The sequence below is a fragment of the Schistocerca cancellata genome, chromosome 8, assembly GCF_023864275.1.
Source record: "Schistocerca cancellata isolate TAMUIC-IGC-003103 chromosome 8, iqSchCanc2.1, whole genome shotgun sequence".
Lineage (NCBI taxonomy): Eukaryota > Metazoa > Arthropoda > Insecta > Orthoptera > Acrididae > Schistocerca > Schistocerca cancellata.
Genome location: NC_064633.1, coordinates 421,406,829 through 421,425,675, shown reverse-complemented (window position 1 = coordinate 421,425,675; position 18,847 = coordinate 421,406,829). Strand labels below are relative to the sequence as shown.

The following is an 18,847-nucleotide window of genomic DNA, read 5'->3' as shown; positions in this document are numbered from 1 at the left end:
GGACTGACATCATCCAACAACTGAATGTTACTCTAAGGTGTTACGTAAGCATTCACAGTTAGCTAGAGTCGTCTAGTTTTCACTTTTTGCGGCTCGAGAACTGCACTGCTGTGTTAACGATCTGGCAGGACTAGAGACTGGACTAATGTCCGTTTACTTTCGGAAGCAAATAGATTTCATATTTGTTTGGGTTACATTTAAGCAACAGAACGATTTCTCGCGTTCTGCAAGAGCTTTTTTTCGATTTAAATGACCATTAAAGATTATGACGAGCTCTTTTACTGTTTCTTTTTTTAATAGGGTAATTGGGTGTCAGCTGCCGCTTAGTTCCTTTGCTTCTAAGCATTATTCTGCATTTACGCACACGCACACGCAAACACACACACACACACACACACACACACACATACAAACACGTGCGTGTGTGTGTGTGTGTGTGTGTGTGTGTGTGTGTGTGTGTGGTAGAAAGATGCTTAGAAGCAAAGAGATTAAGGGACAGATGAAAGGATGAAGAGGGTTGGAGCATGAGTGGTTGTATTGCAGGCCAGAGGTGAAAAGAAACAGGGGATGTGGGAGGGGATTGGAAGCAGTGAGAACAAGATGGCCTGGACGGTGGGCATCGTTAGTATTCCAGTCCCGGACGGCTGTGGGGTATAAAAGCGGAGGACGCGACTCGACCGGCACACAGCAGCCATGAGGTTCCAGCAGGCAGTACTGCTCACCGTAGCTGTCAGCATCGCGGCCGCCTGTCTCATCACCAACTGTCCCCGTGGGGGCAAGAGGGCCGGTCTGCAACACGTAAGGCGTCCGTGTTCTCACTCGCTGCGCCGTCTACTGCTTCCACCTTAAAACTTACCGCTATTTACACAATTAACAGATTTATCAACTATCGCTAAATTATTTTCACGTTCTGTTAAGTCATCTCCCTCTGGGTTTGGTAAGTCTGTCCTCTTCAGCAATATGGAAGGTATTGTAAAGGTTAACGACATCAATAGACTTTAGTTTCTGGTCCAAGTGTACTTCTCCAGTATAGGTACGCTATCTTGGAGCTCTGGCAGGTCTCAGAAACGCCTGCTGCTTTTACCTATGTCGAACTTCGTGACTGTTACTCAGCAACAATGGGGAACTGCGTAGAATGGGGAGACTTGAATTGGACATGCGATACGAGCTAGTGAGAGGTTCCTTTGTGTTGTTAGCATTGGGCTCAGTAGAGAGATACCTAAATACACCACTGACATTAGCGGCAGGGCGTCGCTAGTTGCAGTCTGGAATGTAAAAAAAGAGCATCGGGTTGTTGTATTGCAGTCCACGAGAGACTACTTCAGAAGTTAACAATAATTACGTTATTGCAGTGCCTGTGTTGTTCAGAAGTACGATGCAATGTTCCTGATGGAACAGACAGTGGAGCGACTGCAACTGTTATGAAATACACGAAATGTATTCGCAGTTGCGAATAAGGGCAACCATCACCTGTATGATGACGACAATGAAAAATTGTGCCGGATTGGGACTCGAATTCGGATTTCTCGCTTATGGGGAGCGACTGTCTTACCATTAGGCACCCCGTTAACGACTCACGGCTAGACTCAGGGTTGACAACATGGGGAAGTTTGGGTTTATCTATAAATCGTGCTCGGATTCCCTAATGGTAAGATAAACTGCCAATCCGGGTTCGAGTCCCAATATGGAACAAATTTTCACTGGCATCATTCCGTTGTACTACTGATGGTCGTTCGTAATCGCAGCAGCGAAATCATATCATGTTATAATAATTTGTCGAAATCGCTAGTGTGCTAAAGTGATAGTGTCTCATGTGTGTTATTACAGCATGCTGAGTAAAAGCACGAATATTTTCCAGTTTCAAATGTTCAAATGTACGTGAATTCCTAAGTGACCAAACTGCTGGGATCATCGTCCCTAGACTTACACACTACTTAAGCTAACTTAAACTAAATTATGCTAAGGACAATACACACACCAATAACTGAGGGAGGACTCGGATCTCCGGCGGGAGGGTCCACGCAATCCGTGCATGGCGCCCCAAACCGCGCGGCCACTAAGCGTGGCTCCAGTTTGAAAAGTTGCTTAGAAGTTTAATGACTCCTTCTATATACGATCGTGATTTTGGACATTTATGTAATATGAACTTAAGCGCTCAAGTGATTGCTAGTCCAGCAATGAAAGTTGGACTTACTAACAATGGTAGAATGCCTCTTAGGGGACACTTAGCTTGCTCAGAAGAAATATTAATAAACCATCTGTTTTAAGTGACTTATAATTTTAAAAGACCTCGCCACTAGGAAATAAAATTCAATTTGGACATTTTGAACACAGTTTGAGTTTAGCAACTGGATAAGAATCGATAGCTTGGCGAGGAATAGTTCTTTCAGAAAATTTGCGAAAGTGCAAAAGGATATAACCGACAAATGTCACAATTTTACAATTTCAAAATTTTCTTGGTGTAGGACAAGCAACCATTTTATTTAAAGAAGCGTGTATTACAAATCTATCACAGTTGTAGCACATATATTTTGTCGAGTAATTTCGAACCGACTGATTCATCCTCGAGCCTGACCTACTGAGATCGCACTGAAAGTGTCCAGTCTTAATGACAAACTTCAGCCTGATTCTGACTTGTACAGTGAGCATTATCACTACCTGATGCGTGTGCTGCTAATTTTTAGATGGTTGTCACTAAGATAAGGCATCAGGCAGGCAAATGGAGACCGACAAATAGGTCCCTTTCAAACTTGTCGGGTGATGATAACGCTGTCTCACATGAGCGCGCAGCATCTCCGTGTCCGTCACTGTGATCACTCTGAAAATGTTCACGCCCCTTATACACCCTGTCAGACCCTGCAACAACACAAAAACGCGAACGACGCTAATTTACTCGGGTGAGCATTCTACTGCTCGGAGAGAATTGTAACTCTAATCATTTATATACCCAGTGATGGTGTGTACATGTATGAAGTCACACTGACAACTGACCATGTCTTCTGTGTCAGACAGTGTAATATGATCAGCCAACGGCGTTGCCGTTGTGGTAACACTGTTTCCTCTCAGATCACCGAAGTTAAGCGCTGTCGGTCTGGGATAGCGCTTGGATGGGTGACCATCCGGTCTGCCAAGCGCTGTTGGCAAGTGGGGTGCTCAGCCATGGTGAGGCAAACTGAGGAGCTACTTGGTTGAGAAGTAGCGGCTCTGGTCTCATAAACTGACATATGGCTGGAAGAGCAATGTGCTGTCCACATGCCCCTCCATATCTGCAACCAGTTACGTCTGTGGGCTGAGGATGACACGGCGCCCGGTCGGTGCTGTTACGCCTTCTTGGTCTGATCGGGTGCAGTTTAGTGTAGTACGGTCAGTTATATGTTCAGAGATGAGGTTTTTGTGCTGGGACGTAGACTACTGTTGCAGAATTCGGCATTAATAAAAAGTCTTTTCGTACTCGATTAGCACAAGATGAAGCTCAATGAAATATATGTTCATTTTGGGTCATAGTAGGCCAGATAATGGTGAATTTAATTTCTCGTTTTCTTCCTTTTCGACGTATTTCGGGGTTATTTATTTATTTCGATATGAGCAAATCTCTGAAACTTCGCTCTTTTTCGAGTACTACTGGCTATTCTCAATTCGAACCATCATCAGGTAATTTATAATGCATGTTTTCTGTAGTAAGCAGAACCATCTCTGAAAGTCGAAATTCCTTGCTCCCAAGAACCTGAAGATGTCTATTACACTGGAAGACCAACTGAAGTAAAGTTCTGGAAGTCTAGTTTCTGTAACCATAGTGTGTTTCAGCCGAACAGATCTTGAAGACCCAACGGTACCGACCGGCTGCTGTGTCATCCTCAGCCCACAGGCGTCACTGGATGCGTATGTGGAGGGGTATGTGGTCCGCACACCGATCTCCTGGCCGTACGTCATTTTACGAGACTGGAGCCGCTCCTTCTCTATGAAATAGTTCCTCAGTTTGCCTCACAAGGGCTGAGTGCATCCCGCATGCCAACAGCGCTGAGCAGACCGGATGGTCACTCATCCAAGTGCTATCCCAGTTCGAGAGCGCCTATCTTCGGTGAGTTGACTGGAACCGCAGCTAACACTGCGGCAGGGCCATTGGCTAACCTCAGTTACAGCAATTTTAATTACTTTTTCCATAATGTATATTCCGGGTACGCTGAAAAACAGTTCATTCTAAATTCCCCGAATGCATTTTAGCAAACACGGAGTTCGTTTCTCATTTGATGTTGATTTGAAAGCTACGTATCTGAAAGAAGAAGCTTTTCTTTCATACTAAACTTTCTTCGCACTACGTTGCATACCACCAGAATGTGTTTTTTGATATCCACGGAGTGATATTTCAATCAATACTTGCCTATATACTACTGAATGGCCTCATGCCCTTAGCATACATTTCTACCCACTTGTCAGCCGCTGCGTCTTTGTCCTCTTTCACAATATTTATGGAGTGAGGAAACTGCTGGTAAAATTTACTGATTAAGTTGAAACTGCTGCATAAACGCACGAAAGCTTTTCACCTCCTGGACTTGAGCTCTGCTTCTTGACTGTTATGTATTTCCCAACTCTAAATTTCTTCTCAGCCTTCTTTAAGTTTGGTTTGTTCCTTTTCCTGCTCCCACCGTTGTGATAAATGATCTGTAGCGAAGTTACCTACTGCCGGCCGCTGTGACCGAGCGTTTCTAGGCGCTTCGGTTCGGAACCGCGCGACTGCTACGGTCGCAGGTTCGAATCCTGCCTCGGGAATGGATGTGTGTGACGTCCTTAGGTTAGTTAGGTTTAAATTATTGTAAGTTCTAGGGGACTGTTGACCTTAGATTTTAAGCCCCATTGAGCCCAGAACAGTTTGAACCATTTCTGAAGTTACCTACGCAAACATATCCCGGCTAGTCAAGTTGCACTGACAGTGCAACCTGTTGTCAGCTGCAGCAGGCTGAACGGGGTCCGTGAAGCTCGGGCTTGCTGAAACCCAAGTTCACCTGCTGTGCTTCAGTACACAGGTACTCTGGAAATTTGTGGTAAGACCTTATGGGACCAAACTGCTGAGGTCATCGGTCCCTAGGCTTACACACTACTTCATCTAACTTAAACTAAATTAAGCTAAGGAGAATACACACCCATTCCCCAATGGAGAACTCGAACCTACGACAGGTGGAGCCGCGCGAACCGTGGCAAGGCGCCCCATACCGCGCGCCTACCCCGAGAGGTCCACAGATACTCTTGTGTCTTCGTCGCGACAAGTTGAGCTGCTTAAGTGGTTGCAGCGAAGATAGGGGCAGGCGGGCTGGAAGGAGGGAACTTGTACACCTCCACACTCTTGGCGGGCTGGCTGCAGCGCGGTTACAGCCTGGCCTGCTGGTGTTGCAGAGGTGCGCGCCGTGCGGCCCCGGAGGGCAGGGCGTGTGCCTGGGCCCACACATCTGCTGCGGCCCCCGCATGGGCTGCCGGCTGGCCAGCCCCGCGGACACCGCCGTCTGCCGCTCCACGGCGCCCTGCCCCCTGGACAGCCCCGAGATGCGCTGCGCCGGCGGCGTCGGCCGCTGCTCTGCGCCGGGAGTCTGCTGCTTCAAAGGTGAGCCACGTGGCCAGGCACCTCCAGCTAAGTAATTATTTATCTTTCTACATCTTAAATTAGCCGTTGAGGGACAATGAGGTTCAGCTTGTCGCTTGACTGGTGTCATGGAATTCGCTAAAATAGTGACGTATTTCCTGGTCATGAAGTGATGTCCTCTCCTTTCTAAGGTGCCATACTTCAATCAGGAAAAACGCAACTGTTACAAGATAACTTCGTTGCCAGCCTATCTGTCTTCCTGTTCGACTGTTACATGCTCTTTTTTCTCAGGAACGGATAAACATATAAGGTTCAAATTTATGTCACACACGAAGGTCTACAGTTCCTTGGCGATATAAAAAATTGACGCTGCAAATTCAATGCAATGGACAGATATCGCCATTTATGTCACATATTCTGATAATCGCAAACTCACTCATCAAAACCTATCCTCCTTCCCGTTGACCTAGAATCATAAAATTTGACAAAAAAGCAGGGTTCCACAATAAAACCAAAACAAAAAACCAAAAACTGCAAATCTCCAATTATATTACACGGAAAACATTTTTTGTCATTTGCTGTCTGCCTCTCTGTCTGTTCTTCCGTCTGTTAAGACCCTCTTTTCTCAGGAATGAATACACGTATCACGTTGAAATTTATGTCACACATTAAGGTCTACGGTCCCTTCTCAGTGTAAAACATTTAAGCTTCTAAGTCAACGCTACTAAAAAATACGGCCATTTATGTCACATATTTTCACACTCGGGAAGTCACTCACCAGTACTTGCTGTTGGTCTAGAGTCATGAAATATGGCAAAAAAGGAAGCTTCCGAAGTGCCAACCGATGGAAGAAACTGAAAACTGTAAATTTGTAGTCACGTCACACGAAATGTTTTTCTCATTTGTTATCTGTCTGTCCGTCCGTCCCTCTGTTGAGACTCCTTTTTATTAGGAAAGTTTAGACGCATCTCGCTGATATTTATGTCATATGATAGAGACTACGGTCCCTAGGCAGTGTCAAAAGTTGAAACACAATCAAAAGATAAAGCCATGTATGTCTCATATTTTGATACTCGCAGCCTTACTCATCAGAGCCTATTAGGTACTTCCCATTTACCTAGAATCATGAAGTTCTTGGAGAAGTAAGATTTCACAGTAAAAGAAAAGGAAAACGCCCGAAAATTGATGATTTGTAATTATATCAAATGAAAAAATATGTCTTTTTGACATTTGTTACCCGACGTCAGATTTGAAATTAAAACATTCTCTAAAGTCTTGGAGTCCCTGGGATAGATATCTTGCACGTATCAGTGTCGATAACATTCAAAAATGGTCGAGATTCTCGATTTGCGGAACGGGTAAGCTGTCTGTATACACATACGGAACCGTCAGGGCTCCAGTTCTACTTGCACCTGCCTATTTTTTTTAGAGCAGGGATCGGTAACCTTTCAGTACCTAATACTGAATGCTTTGTGGATCTAATATTTCAGAGGTGTTTAAAAAAATAAGTAAAAATTCAGCAACCTATTTGCTTTGTTAGTACCGTTATTAGAAATTAGTTTAAAATCAAATACGCATACCAATTTAGTGAAATAAACCCATTGAACAATTTTAGGGCATAATTTCGATTCGGAAGAAAAAAATAAGAATTTTTATAGCTAAGCGGGAGAGAAAATTTAATTTTACATCTGCATCTACACCCTGCAAAACACTGTGAAGTGCGTGGCCGAGGGAACGTCCCATTGTTACAGCTTTTAGGGTTTCTTCCAGTTCCCTTCGCATATGGAGCAGGGGAAGAATGATTGTTGAAACGACTCCCTACATGCTGTAATTAGTCTCATCTTGTTCTCAAGATTCCTATGTGAGCGATACGCAGGGGACTGTAGCACATTCCTAGAGTTATCATTTATAGCCAGTTTTGAAACTTTGTATATAGGCCTTCTCGCGATAGTTTACGTCTACCTTCGATACTATATCAGTCCAGTTCCTTCAGGACCTCTGTGAAGCTCTCTCAACGATCAAACAAGGCTGTGACCATCCGTCCTGTCTTTCTCTGCATACGTTCGATATCCCCCGTTAGTCCTATTTAGTAAGGGTCCAACACGCTTGATCAATATACTCGAATGGGTCCCACAAATGATTTGTAAGCAATCTCCTATGCAAACTGATTGCATTTCGCCAGTATTGTATCGCCTCCTTTACCCACGATTGAGCCTATGTCTCATTACATTTCGTATCGCTATAAAGTGTTACCCCCAAGGATTTGTATGAGTTGACTGATTCCAACTGTGTCTCACTGATACTATTGTCATAGAATAGTACGTTTATTCGCTTTGTGAAGTGTACAGTTTTACATTTCTGAACATTTAAACCAAGTTTCCTATCTTTGCACCACTTTGAAATCATATCAATATGTGATTGAATATCTACGCAGCTTCTTTCAGACAGTACCTCATTACAAATAACGGCATTGTCACCGAAAAGTCTGACGTTAGCGTCATTGTCTGCAAGGTCATTAATATTCAATATAAACAGCAAGAATCCCGACACCGTTCTTCGGAGCACTTCTGACTTTCCTTCAACATCTGCCGATGATTCACGATCCAACGTATTGTGCTGAGTCTTGCCCACAAAGAAATCTCCAATCCAGTCACAAAGTTTGCTTGATACCCCATACGATCATACTTTTGATAATAAGCATAGGTGTGGTACTGAGGCAAATGCATTTTGGAAGTCAAGAAATACTGCTTCTACCTGACTGTTTTGATCCATTGTCATTCGGGGTGTCATGCAATGTAGAAGCGTTTCGTGATTAACATTCAGTTTGTTACAGACGTCACAGCTGCTAATGTGCTGGTATTGTTCAACTTTTCTCGTGATTCCATTAATGTGTCTTGTGACGTCTTGAGAAGCATGAGGTCCTTCTTTGACATCAAAATTTCCAGACAGAAAACACTGTAAACAGTTTTGTGCTTATAGTACTGCCCCTCATCATGGTCAATAATATCACAAAGTATTTTTTGCAGCTTGAACCGCATTCATCCATTTTTGAAAACAATTTTAAAATGTGTCGATTTTCTCTTGTATTTTTTACTCATATTCAATATACAACCGTTTTTTGGCTGTGCTGTGTCAGATCCGAATAATGCTTCCAGAATTATGTGATCATAAAATCAGCTACTGCAGATTTCGACATTCACATCAACGTTTCAATATGTGAAAGGAAGTAAAAGAATGAAGAGTAGTTTTTAACAACCCGTCGACAAGGAGGTCCCTAGAGACGGAGGACAAGCTTGCATTAAGGAAGGATTAGGAAGGAAGTCGGTCGTGTCCTTTCAAAGAAACCATCCCAGCATTTGTCTTAAGCGATTTAGGAAAATGACGTGAAACTTAAATCTGGGTGGCTGGACGCAGATCTGAACTGTCATCCTTGCGAATGCGAGTCCAGTGTTCTAACCGCTGCGTCACCTCACTCGGCCAGCTTAAAGAAAGACGTCGAAGCAATTCACAGGCATGCTGCCGGATTTATTACCTGTAGGTAATTTATTACATTCGATCGAGACGTGAGTTTTGCGGAAATGCTCCGTGAACTCAAATAGGAACTCCTGAGAGGAAGACTTTATTTTCACTACTTAGAAAATTTAGGAGACAGGCATATATGACAGAATGCAGAACGATGCTACTGGCACGAAGATACATCTCACACAAGGACTGCGAACACGAGATAAGATGTCTCAGTATTCGTGCGGAAGCATATAGATAGTCGTTTTTCCCTTCCTCCATTTGAGAGTGGAACAGGGAAGGGAATGACTAGCAGTGGTGTAAGGTACCGTCCATCATGCACCGTATGGTGGCTCCTGGGATATGTATGTAGGTGTTTGTGCTGAGTTTTACACATGCCAGTTCATGATAGCTGGTCGATGCCACTTTACAATTACTCCAATAATTTAAAATGACCCTCAATTTAAAGAAATCCACCTACAATGCATTACAGTGTGTTAATTCACCACCAACCTTGTTCACTAGGAAAAAGCGTGTTATTGAAGATAATTCAGCCGTTCGTTAAAAAAAAAACAATAAAATTCTGCTCTATTTGTTTTTTCTGGTGCTATAGATTTCTTTGATGTCTTGTAATAACGATGAAATAATTGTATGTTTCAGACTCATGCCACATTGATACTTCGTGTGTCGCTGACACGACTGAATCCGCCGATCGGTATATTGTGGACACGTTTGTTATCAGCGACGGTGACCGTGTCGAGATGAGAGTATAATTATGCAGCATGTAAAATTTGAAATTCTGATAATAAATGCAATTCTGATAAACTTTGAAAGTGTCTTTTATTTATACTTGTTATGTTTTTTGTCAATATTCGACTTTTAGTTTATGTATTTGTTTTTCTGAAACATAAGTACTGTGCCATGGAATGAGTCAAGAGTGAACAGGGCACAGACTAAAAATTTGTAGTTCAAAGAATGCTTAAGAAAATAACAGTCGAACGGATAGACGGACGGACAACAAAGAGATCGTCTGAGTTCCATTTGTACCGACGGAGGTTTGAAAACCTAAAACATGAATGCAAGTAATGTACAATAGTATATTCGGATATGAAGGAAGTATATTCTTGGTATAAGTCAACAATCATATTAACCTTCATGAATAATTCTGCATCGTTTGTTTAAGAATACTTGTTCATGTGTTATTCCACGTAACGTGCTTATATTACAGCCTTCTCCGACACTATTATTGAGAACAAAGGAACATAAAATGAGAAGAAATGTGTAATACCCTAACGAAATGCAAGAAGACATGCTGAGGTTCGATGACTGATCTAATGACTAGCGTTGACACTGAACGAGAAATGCCAGTTTTTTGCTCATACGTTTTCTGTTTCATCTGATGGGCGACGCAGCGACTCTCTCTACCACTCCAATATTAGGATTTTGCCCTTTATGACTATCTCATGTTCTCATACATGTTCTATCATCCTGTCCATAAGTAAGCGAAGAGATCCACCTCAGTGATTACATATCAACAATTCCAAAGTTTTGGTGTACTGAAATCACTCCCATTGCAGTGAAACAGCTGTGAAATACTAGCTGGATCGAGTCCATACTTTGAGGGCCAATCGTTCCATAGCTTTGAATAATGAGATACACTTTTAGTAGTAATCAAGAAATGTAAATGCTCACTGGGCTTCTGTGGTGATTGCGAATTTACAAATATTGCTCAGTTTGGCATTTGTAATGCCAAGTACTCGAACAAGCCTCCGATATTTGGTTGGTTGGTTGGTTGGTTGGTTTGGGGAAGGAGACCAGACAGCGAGGTCATCGGTCTCATCGGATGAGGGAAGGACGGGGAAGGAAGTCGGCCGTGCCCTTTGAAAGGAACCATCCCGGCATTTGCCTGGAGCGATTTAGGGAAATCACAGAAAACCTAAATCAGGATGGCCGGAAGCGGGATTGAACCGTCGTCCTCCGATATTTGAGACAACTAGCTGCTGCTATTTCTTTACGCGTAGATTATCCTGACGATATTGTCACTTATGAGAGCATAATTTGCAAACTGTGTTTTCACGTTCAAAAAGGACTGAAGTATAACCTCAACAAGAGCAAATTTTTTGAGCAAAAGGAGGGCATATTTTGAATGCATTGAGCAATACATTTATGTAGCAGCAAATCATTTTAACTGACCATCTGATCTATCCTGGTAACCTCATGGAACTGCAAGCATTTGCAAGCGAAGTAAATTGCTGTGATAAATTTGTTCTCTAGGCTGATGACATTAGCCACTCACTCAACAATCTTCGCCACGGCAAGTGTGTTCAGTACTCTCCCTCGTCTCGTCCTCTTCCCATGGTACTGAAGCTATTCTGTACGGTCTTGATGAAGTTCTTGCAGACAGAAAGGCAGATGATTCCAAGCAATCAATAGTTTTTACATCTCAGACCATCACAACCATTTTTCGGAATTATTCACTATTCACACATTGTGCCATTAAAATGTTCTACATATATTTATGCTATCTCATCAAAAGTATCTGGACACTTATTAGTGAATGTTTATAGGGGATGACTCGAACCTTTGCCTTTATGACAGCTTGAAGGCTACTGGGAATAAGGTGTCTGAATACCTGTGGAGGAATGACAACACATTATTCCTCGAGAGCCGAAACTAGAGAAAGTATGTCCTATTGGATGTTAGGGATTGGAGCGGAGTCCACGTTCTAGCTGATCCCATAGGTGTTACTTTGAGCTGAGTTTGGGACTCTGGGCAGGTTAGTCCATCTCAGGAGTGTTACTGTCAGCAAACGTTCACCTCACTTGGTACTTTCTGGCAAGCTGCATTGTCATACTGATGCGATCAGCGACTCTGAACTGTTCCTCCACTGCACGCTGACAGAAAGCTATGAAAAATAGCCTTATACTTACATATTTAGTGTTTTCTTAAGAGAAAAAAGAGGACCACAGCCTGACCACGAAAAACAAGATACTACCTCCTCGGTACTTCACTGCTGACGCAACACGTGATGGCAAGTGATGTTCTACTGTATCGCCAAACCGAACATATCACGAATCATGACTCCAAATCACTTGTTTTCAGCCATCCAGTGTCCAGTGGCGTTGCTCTTTACATCGTCTTAAGCGTCACTTGGCAGCGACTCCAAAAAAGGAGGTCTTATAAGCAGCTGCTCGACCGCTGTACCCCATTACTTTTAACTTCCTACGCACAGTCATTGAACTGCTGGGAGCATTTTGGAACTCATGAGTGATTCCTTCCCTCATTTAAAGCGATTGTTGACGATCATCATCCGCTATGAATGCTCGACGGTCAGAACATGGTATCTAGTCTTGTTTTACCTCAGGCTGCTCCTTCACATCACCAACAATCGGCTTGGGCACTCTTAGATGGATTGAGGTGTCTCTGTTGGATCTGTTACCTAGGTGACATCCAATCACTAGTCCTGACCGACCTGTTCTGTTGGTTCTGCTTCTCTGCTAACAACACTTGCCACCCCCACCCCATCTCTTTTAATACTGGTAGGTCCGTCTCCCGTGACGCGTAGTGGTCAACTTCGCGTTACTTCGGGGTGTCCGGATACTATTACTCAGCCTTCATGGAAATAAGTTTCAGCCTATCACCAACCACATGGAATAACTTGGTCCTTGCTTGAGCACCTCTGTCAAAGCATTTGATAGACTGTAACACGGGTTTCATTCTTGGTTTCATTTTATAAGTGACACATCGTTGCACGTTGATATCGACAATCCGCCGATGGCGTCGTCTTTGTGCCTTCGGCATGCGATAGATGGCGGTTACCGAGAAAATCCAGAGACTGCTTGTTTCCCTCGAGATAGACACTGTGAAACCTGGCTCGCTCGTTGGGAGTATTGGTCAGAACGTCATTTTAAAAGCTTTATTTAAAAGTAAAAAGGTAATAATAGGTAATAATATTTGTAGTGTGTGTACGTATGTGCTACGTAATAGTTGGAACAATACGTTTTAGTGCAACGTTTAGCGCGTGTAGTAACATATTCGTATATATCTGCCACGCCGCGCTGACTGGGCCATGTGTTTGAACAGAAGACTCTATTATTAGATGAATATGGTATCTATTCTTTCGAACATGTCCGAAAGAACAGATACCATCTTCATATAGTTAAGGCTAACCGGCCAATGAACTTCTCCTTCTGTGCGGAAGCACACGTATTGCTCGATCTCTTACAGGACTCGGTCAGATTGCCTGCCGCTAGTAATGAGTGTAATGGGTAGGGGCACTACGAACGTAGTGTGTGGACTTAAGTTGGGAATGTGGGTCTCATAGGAGCGTGTAAGGGATAAGTTCCTGCAGTCGCACTATCCTCTGTGCCCTCGGTGACTCAGATGGATAGAGCGTCTGCCACGTAAGCAGGACATCCTGGGTTCGAGTCCCGGTTTGGGCACACATTTTCAACTGTCTTCGTTGATGTATATCAACGCCTGTCGACAGCGTAGGGTTCAAATGGCTCTGAGCAATATGGGACTTAACATCTGATGTCATCAGTCCCCTAGAACTTAGAACTACTTAAACCTAATTAACCTAAGGATATCACACACATCCATGCCCGAGGCAGGATTCGAACTGCGACCGTAGCAGTCCCGCGGTTCCGGACTGAAGAGCCGAGAACCGCTCGGCCACCGCAGCCGGCGACAGCGTAGGGTCTTGATCCAATTATAATTTCTATTAAGAGAATCGGCTGTGAAAATATCGTACTGTATAATACACACTAACGATGATCGTATCATTGTGATATTTAAAACTAATTAAGAGGCTGTCGCAATAGGAATAAATTGGTATTGCGCTCGAGAAAGCGCTTGATAGACTTATTTGACTGTGAAAGTGAGTCCGAATTATCCACGACAATAGCGCGTGAACTATACAGTCCTGTGAAAGAGTTTTCTGAATAGGGTTGATATTACCAAGACTGTAACTGGTGTTGTAGCATTCCCTCTCTATGTGACAATCTTTCTTACGGTGTTGGAACAATTCAGCGGTTATAAGTACAACAGAAAGGAGCAGCCCGCGATGAAGCTTCAGCCATGTACTTTAAGTTATGATCGTTTAGCAAACTTTGCTATCGCTAACCAGGCCACTTACCATTCCATTTTGAGCACGTTGGGAAATAAACCAATGCAAGTACCTTGTTACGTTGATAAATAGTGATAGACCCACGATTCCTCAAAGTAGAAATAATGTGTTTTCAACTGGATAACTATCTGTTGGCTACCATAATTCTACAGTCACCGCTTGGACCACAGATGAAGCTACTCACCATAGCTAATCACGAAACATTACAACAACAAAAAAGGCGCCAATCTGGACATTTCTCAAACAATACCACTTGTTTTCAGCTGTGGGTGAACTTTCGCTTCTGAGCATCAATAGCGATCAATACTATACGATCATCCACCAAACTCTGCAACTGGAGATTCTTAAGATGCGGAGATGCGGTACGTAAGTCTTTGGGGAATGACCCAGACGAAGAACCTAGACCAGAAACGTGTGTTTTCCAAATACGGCAGTAGATGCCTAGCAACTAGTCATGTGTGTAGTATATGGCAGCACCAGAGCTACATTCTCACCATGAACAACCCCAAAACGAACATGAGAACGAATTCACTGGGATTTCGTTGACCATTTTGTGAAATCCATTCGATTGGTTGTGGTGGATGCATTGTTCAATTTTCCCTGTATTAATAATATGCAACCTAACTCCGCAGAAGCAACCGTTAACGCTTTAATTAAGATCCCGGCCTCAGTCACGTACAGCGATCCACCGTTTACAGCTCACAAGTTTCCACCACACCTAGATCTACATGATTAATCTGTATCTAACGTATTTTTATGTCTTATCCTTTGAAACTATTAACTACAGATTAACTAAAGATAATTATGAAATATTTGGTCGAAATTACGTTACAGACCGTACAAACATGATACAGAGAAATCAATACACCAGAAAATTTGCAACTGTATGCACTGTAACTGAACGTGGAATATTTTTCACATGGTTTTCAAGTCTTCGCAAATTTCGTTTTTGACTGTGTTACGATGATTCAAAAATTGGTCTCGCCCGAAACTATTCATCGAGTGAATAAAAAAAAAGTTGTAACTCCGGAGTGGTTATTCGTTATACAGAGAAGGTTTAAAAGTTAACGCGCAGTTCTATAAATCCCCCATAGTTATATGTAATCTAGAGGCGGCTTGAGTGTACCGGAAAGTTACGTAATATTCCTTATCGATGAGTGTTCACAATTTGCTGTTTCATATATATCTATAGTTTTATGTATGTATTGTCATGTTGTAAATGTAGGTATGGTACGTAAACTTCGTTAATAACTTGATTAATATTATTTGGATATTTCAATGAGAGGTTGCAAAATAAGTGCAATAGTTTTCTCTGTAATTTAGTATTTTATGCATATGTGTACTTAGCTTTAAATTTGAACAGTGGTCATTATTGGAATGTCTGTCTTGAATTCAGTAGCGTGTTATGTCACAGAAACTATTTAAGAGCGAGTTGTGGGATATGTCGTCAGAAGGCCTTTGTCGGTGTCTGTCTTTCGGAGCCTTTTGTCAGAGGTCAGTACTGGTGAATCTGATGAGGAGACTTTGTGGCTGAGCAGTGAAATAAAACAAACTTTTTATTTTGCATTCCTGTTCTGAAAGTTCCGTAATTCGAATGGTATCTAATAAGTAAATTCGCGTAATACATTAAATATCATAAGCTTTGTTATTCCATATGGTTAGTAGTAGGTCACGATTGTCCAATATATGTTCGCAACATTTTGCATTCACAAATGATGCCATAATTAAGAAAACTTAGGTTAGCATTGAGCATTGTTATCTTTCAGTATTTTATATATTATGATGTACATCCTATGTAAAAGTCTTTTTTATTGTATACGCCAGTTTCAGCATAAGATAAGCAAGGTTTTGTGGATAGTTAATCATAAAAATGTTAAACTTTGAATTGTTAATTTAATAAATTTGTACTGTAGTTTGGTTGACTTGATTGTCAAAAAAACGTATAAATAGGAGGAGCATTAGGCTCAAGAATGGACAGTTGGAGACAGCTTTGAGATGCAACCACTGTCGCACTTCTAAGCAATAATGTAATTACGTAATGCAGTCTTTCGTCTATGTAGCCTGTTATGTGGAGTGAGCTCCCACTAAGAAGAAATGGTGCAGCGTGTCATAAATAAATCTCTATAAAACGACTTGGTACCTTTATTACGAGGGTTGTTTTTTAAGTAAGGGCCATTTTTATTTAAAAAAAGGATACAAATACTTTTTTAAAAGAACTTTTATTTTCTGATTCTACACCCTTTTACCTATTTTTCTACATAGTTGCCTTGTTTATTTAAGCACTTGTCATACCGTACAACTAAGTTTTTAATTCCCTCTTCAAAGAATTCGGCCGCCTGCTCCGGCAGCCAAGAGTTCACGGCCGCTTTCACTTCATCGTCGTCATTGATGCGCTGCCAGCCAAGATGGTGTTTCAGGTACCGGAAAAGGTGAAAATCGCTAGGAGCAAGGTCAGGGCTGTATGGTGCATGGTCCAAAACTTCCCAGCCAAAAGAATCAATCAAATCCCGAGTCTTTTGAGAGGTGTGAGGCCTAGCGTTATCGTGCAGGAGCAAAACTCCTTTTGTCAGTATGCCGTGCCTTTTGTTTTGAATTGCTCTGCGGAGCTTCTTTAGAGTTGAACAGTAGGCATCTGAGTTGATTATCGTTCCTCGTGGCATAAAGTCCACGAGCAAAACACCGCTCCGGTCGCAGAACACAGTTGCCATAATCTTGCGCTTTGACAGCGTCTGTTTGGCTTTGACCTTGGCGGGTGAGGTTGTGTGTCGCCATTCCATCGATTGTCGCTTGCTTTCGGGAGTGATATGGGAAACCCATGTTTCATCTCCAGTGACAATTTGACTTAACATGTCATCCCCTTCTTCCTCGTAACGAATCAAAAAGTCCAATGAAGTGGCAAATCTCTTCTCTTTGTGGTCCTCTGTGAGGAGTCTGGGTACCCACCGAGAACACAGTTTCTTAAAGTTTAGGTTTTCAGACACAATTTTGTACAAAACCGATCTTGAAAATTGTGGAAATTTCAAAGAAAGAGTGGAAATTGTGAATCTTCTGTCCTCACGAATCTTTGTCTCGACTGCAGCCACCAAATCATCAGTGATCACAGAGGGCCGGCCTGAGCGTTCTTCGTCATGGACGTTTTGACGGCCATTTTTAAACTCTCTAACCCATTGACGCACTTTACCTTAACTCATTGCATTCAAGCCATAAACTTCTGTTAACTGACGAGGAATTTCTGCAGGTGCTAGGCTTCTCGCGGTCAAAAAACGTATCACTGACCGTATCTCACACGCGGCGGGCGATTCAATAATCGTAAACATTATAAAGTAGAGTTGTGGCGATTCGTGAATGAGTCGTTCATTTGAACGACTCTAAATAAAGAATCGTAAGAATCGAATCGTGATACGGACGAATCGTCGTTCAAAAGAATCGTAAGAACGATTGCGTGTTTCCGAGTCGTGACGATTCCAAGTTCCAACGATTCATCGATTCTTAGCACGGTATGATTCGAAGGCAACTTCCGAATCATGCCGAGTCGTGCCGAATGATTACGACCGCCAGATGGCAGTCAAGAGGACGATGCGTCTAACAAAGGAACCTCGGAACGAACAAACGAAGTTCGTGGGCCGTAATATTACTCGTGAAAACCAAGCTGACACTTGGCGGTGGCTGACGGGAACGAGCGTAAAGGCATTTCCCATTTACTATCGCTACCATCAGCCACCGCGCCGACGTCAGCTTAGTTTGCGCGAGTAATACACGAGCTAGAGGTGACAGAAACGATATACAGCGAGTACACAGCTCCCAATACAAACGATTAAAATAAAAAAAATCCAAGTATGATGAATAAATACGTACCTCTTATTTGTTGCAGATGCAATGCAAAACACACACACCTTCTTTACACACGAGCAATAGCACTTGGATTATGTATTACATTTCGCGTATCTCGAAAACGGCCCTAACGATTTGAATGAAATTTTGTATTTAGACTGGTTTTTGCTTTTTGAGTTCACTTGCATAGTTCCATTCTTTCGTAAAAAGTCAATTTTACAATATATATATCCCACATAGTTCCATTCGTAAAACTTTGTTAGTACGTATTGAATGTAGCTAGGGTTTTGGTTTTTATGTTTATCTGTATATAGGTGTCTTTCCTTATACCACGCGATTTTACACAAAAGAATTTTTTTAACTAAAAACGCGAATTTCGTGATTCTTGGGAACGGCTTTAACAGTTTGGATAAAATTTTATATTTTGATATGGATTTTGATTTTCAAGTTTATCTATATTGGTGTGTTTCCCGAAAAAACTCGATTTTACACAAAAAGAAACAGAGCTAAGCTCGGTCTTCCACACATTATGGTAATAACAAGAGTTATATGCACATTACAGCATTGGATTACTGATTACTTGCGTAACTGTATCTATGTTTCTTGTCTAAACACAGTTCAAAGCAAGTATTGTCACAAACATATACAGTTCAGGCTCAGTTCGCGTAAAAGTTCTACACACACGCAGTTTATAAATTATAGTTCAAAAACATTATCTTTCTTAATTTCCTCGAAGTTAGACGTCGTCGTAAGTCAGTGAGAGTATTTTCAGCCCTTGAAAAAACACGCTCACACGGAACAGAGCTTCCCACCAC

At 42.3% G+C, this 18,847-nt stretch overlaps 1 protein-coding gene across 1 annotated transcript in view; it reads left to right on the top strand.

Annotated features, from left to right (window-relative positions):
• Positions 1–693: 693 nt before the first annotated feature.
• The window catches only part of LOC126095607 (oxytocin-neurophysin 1-like), a 52,120-nt gene continuing 33,966 nt past the window's right edge, over positions 694–18,847 (top strand). The window contains exon 1 of the mRNA XM_049910376.1: positions 694–798. Within this exon, the coding sequence (XP_049766333.1) occupies positions 694–798 (105 nt within the window). The remainder of the gene's footprint in view (positions 799–18,847) is intronic.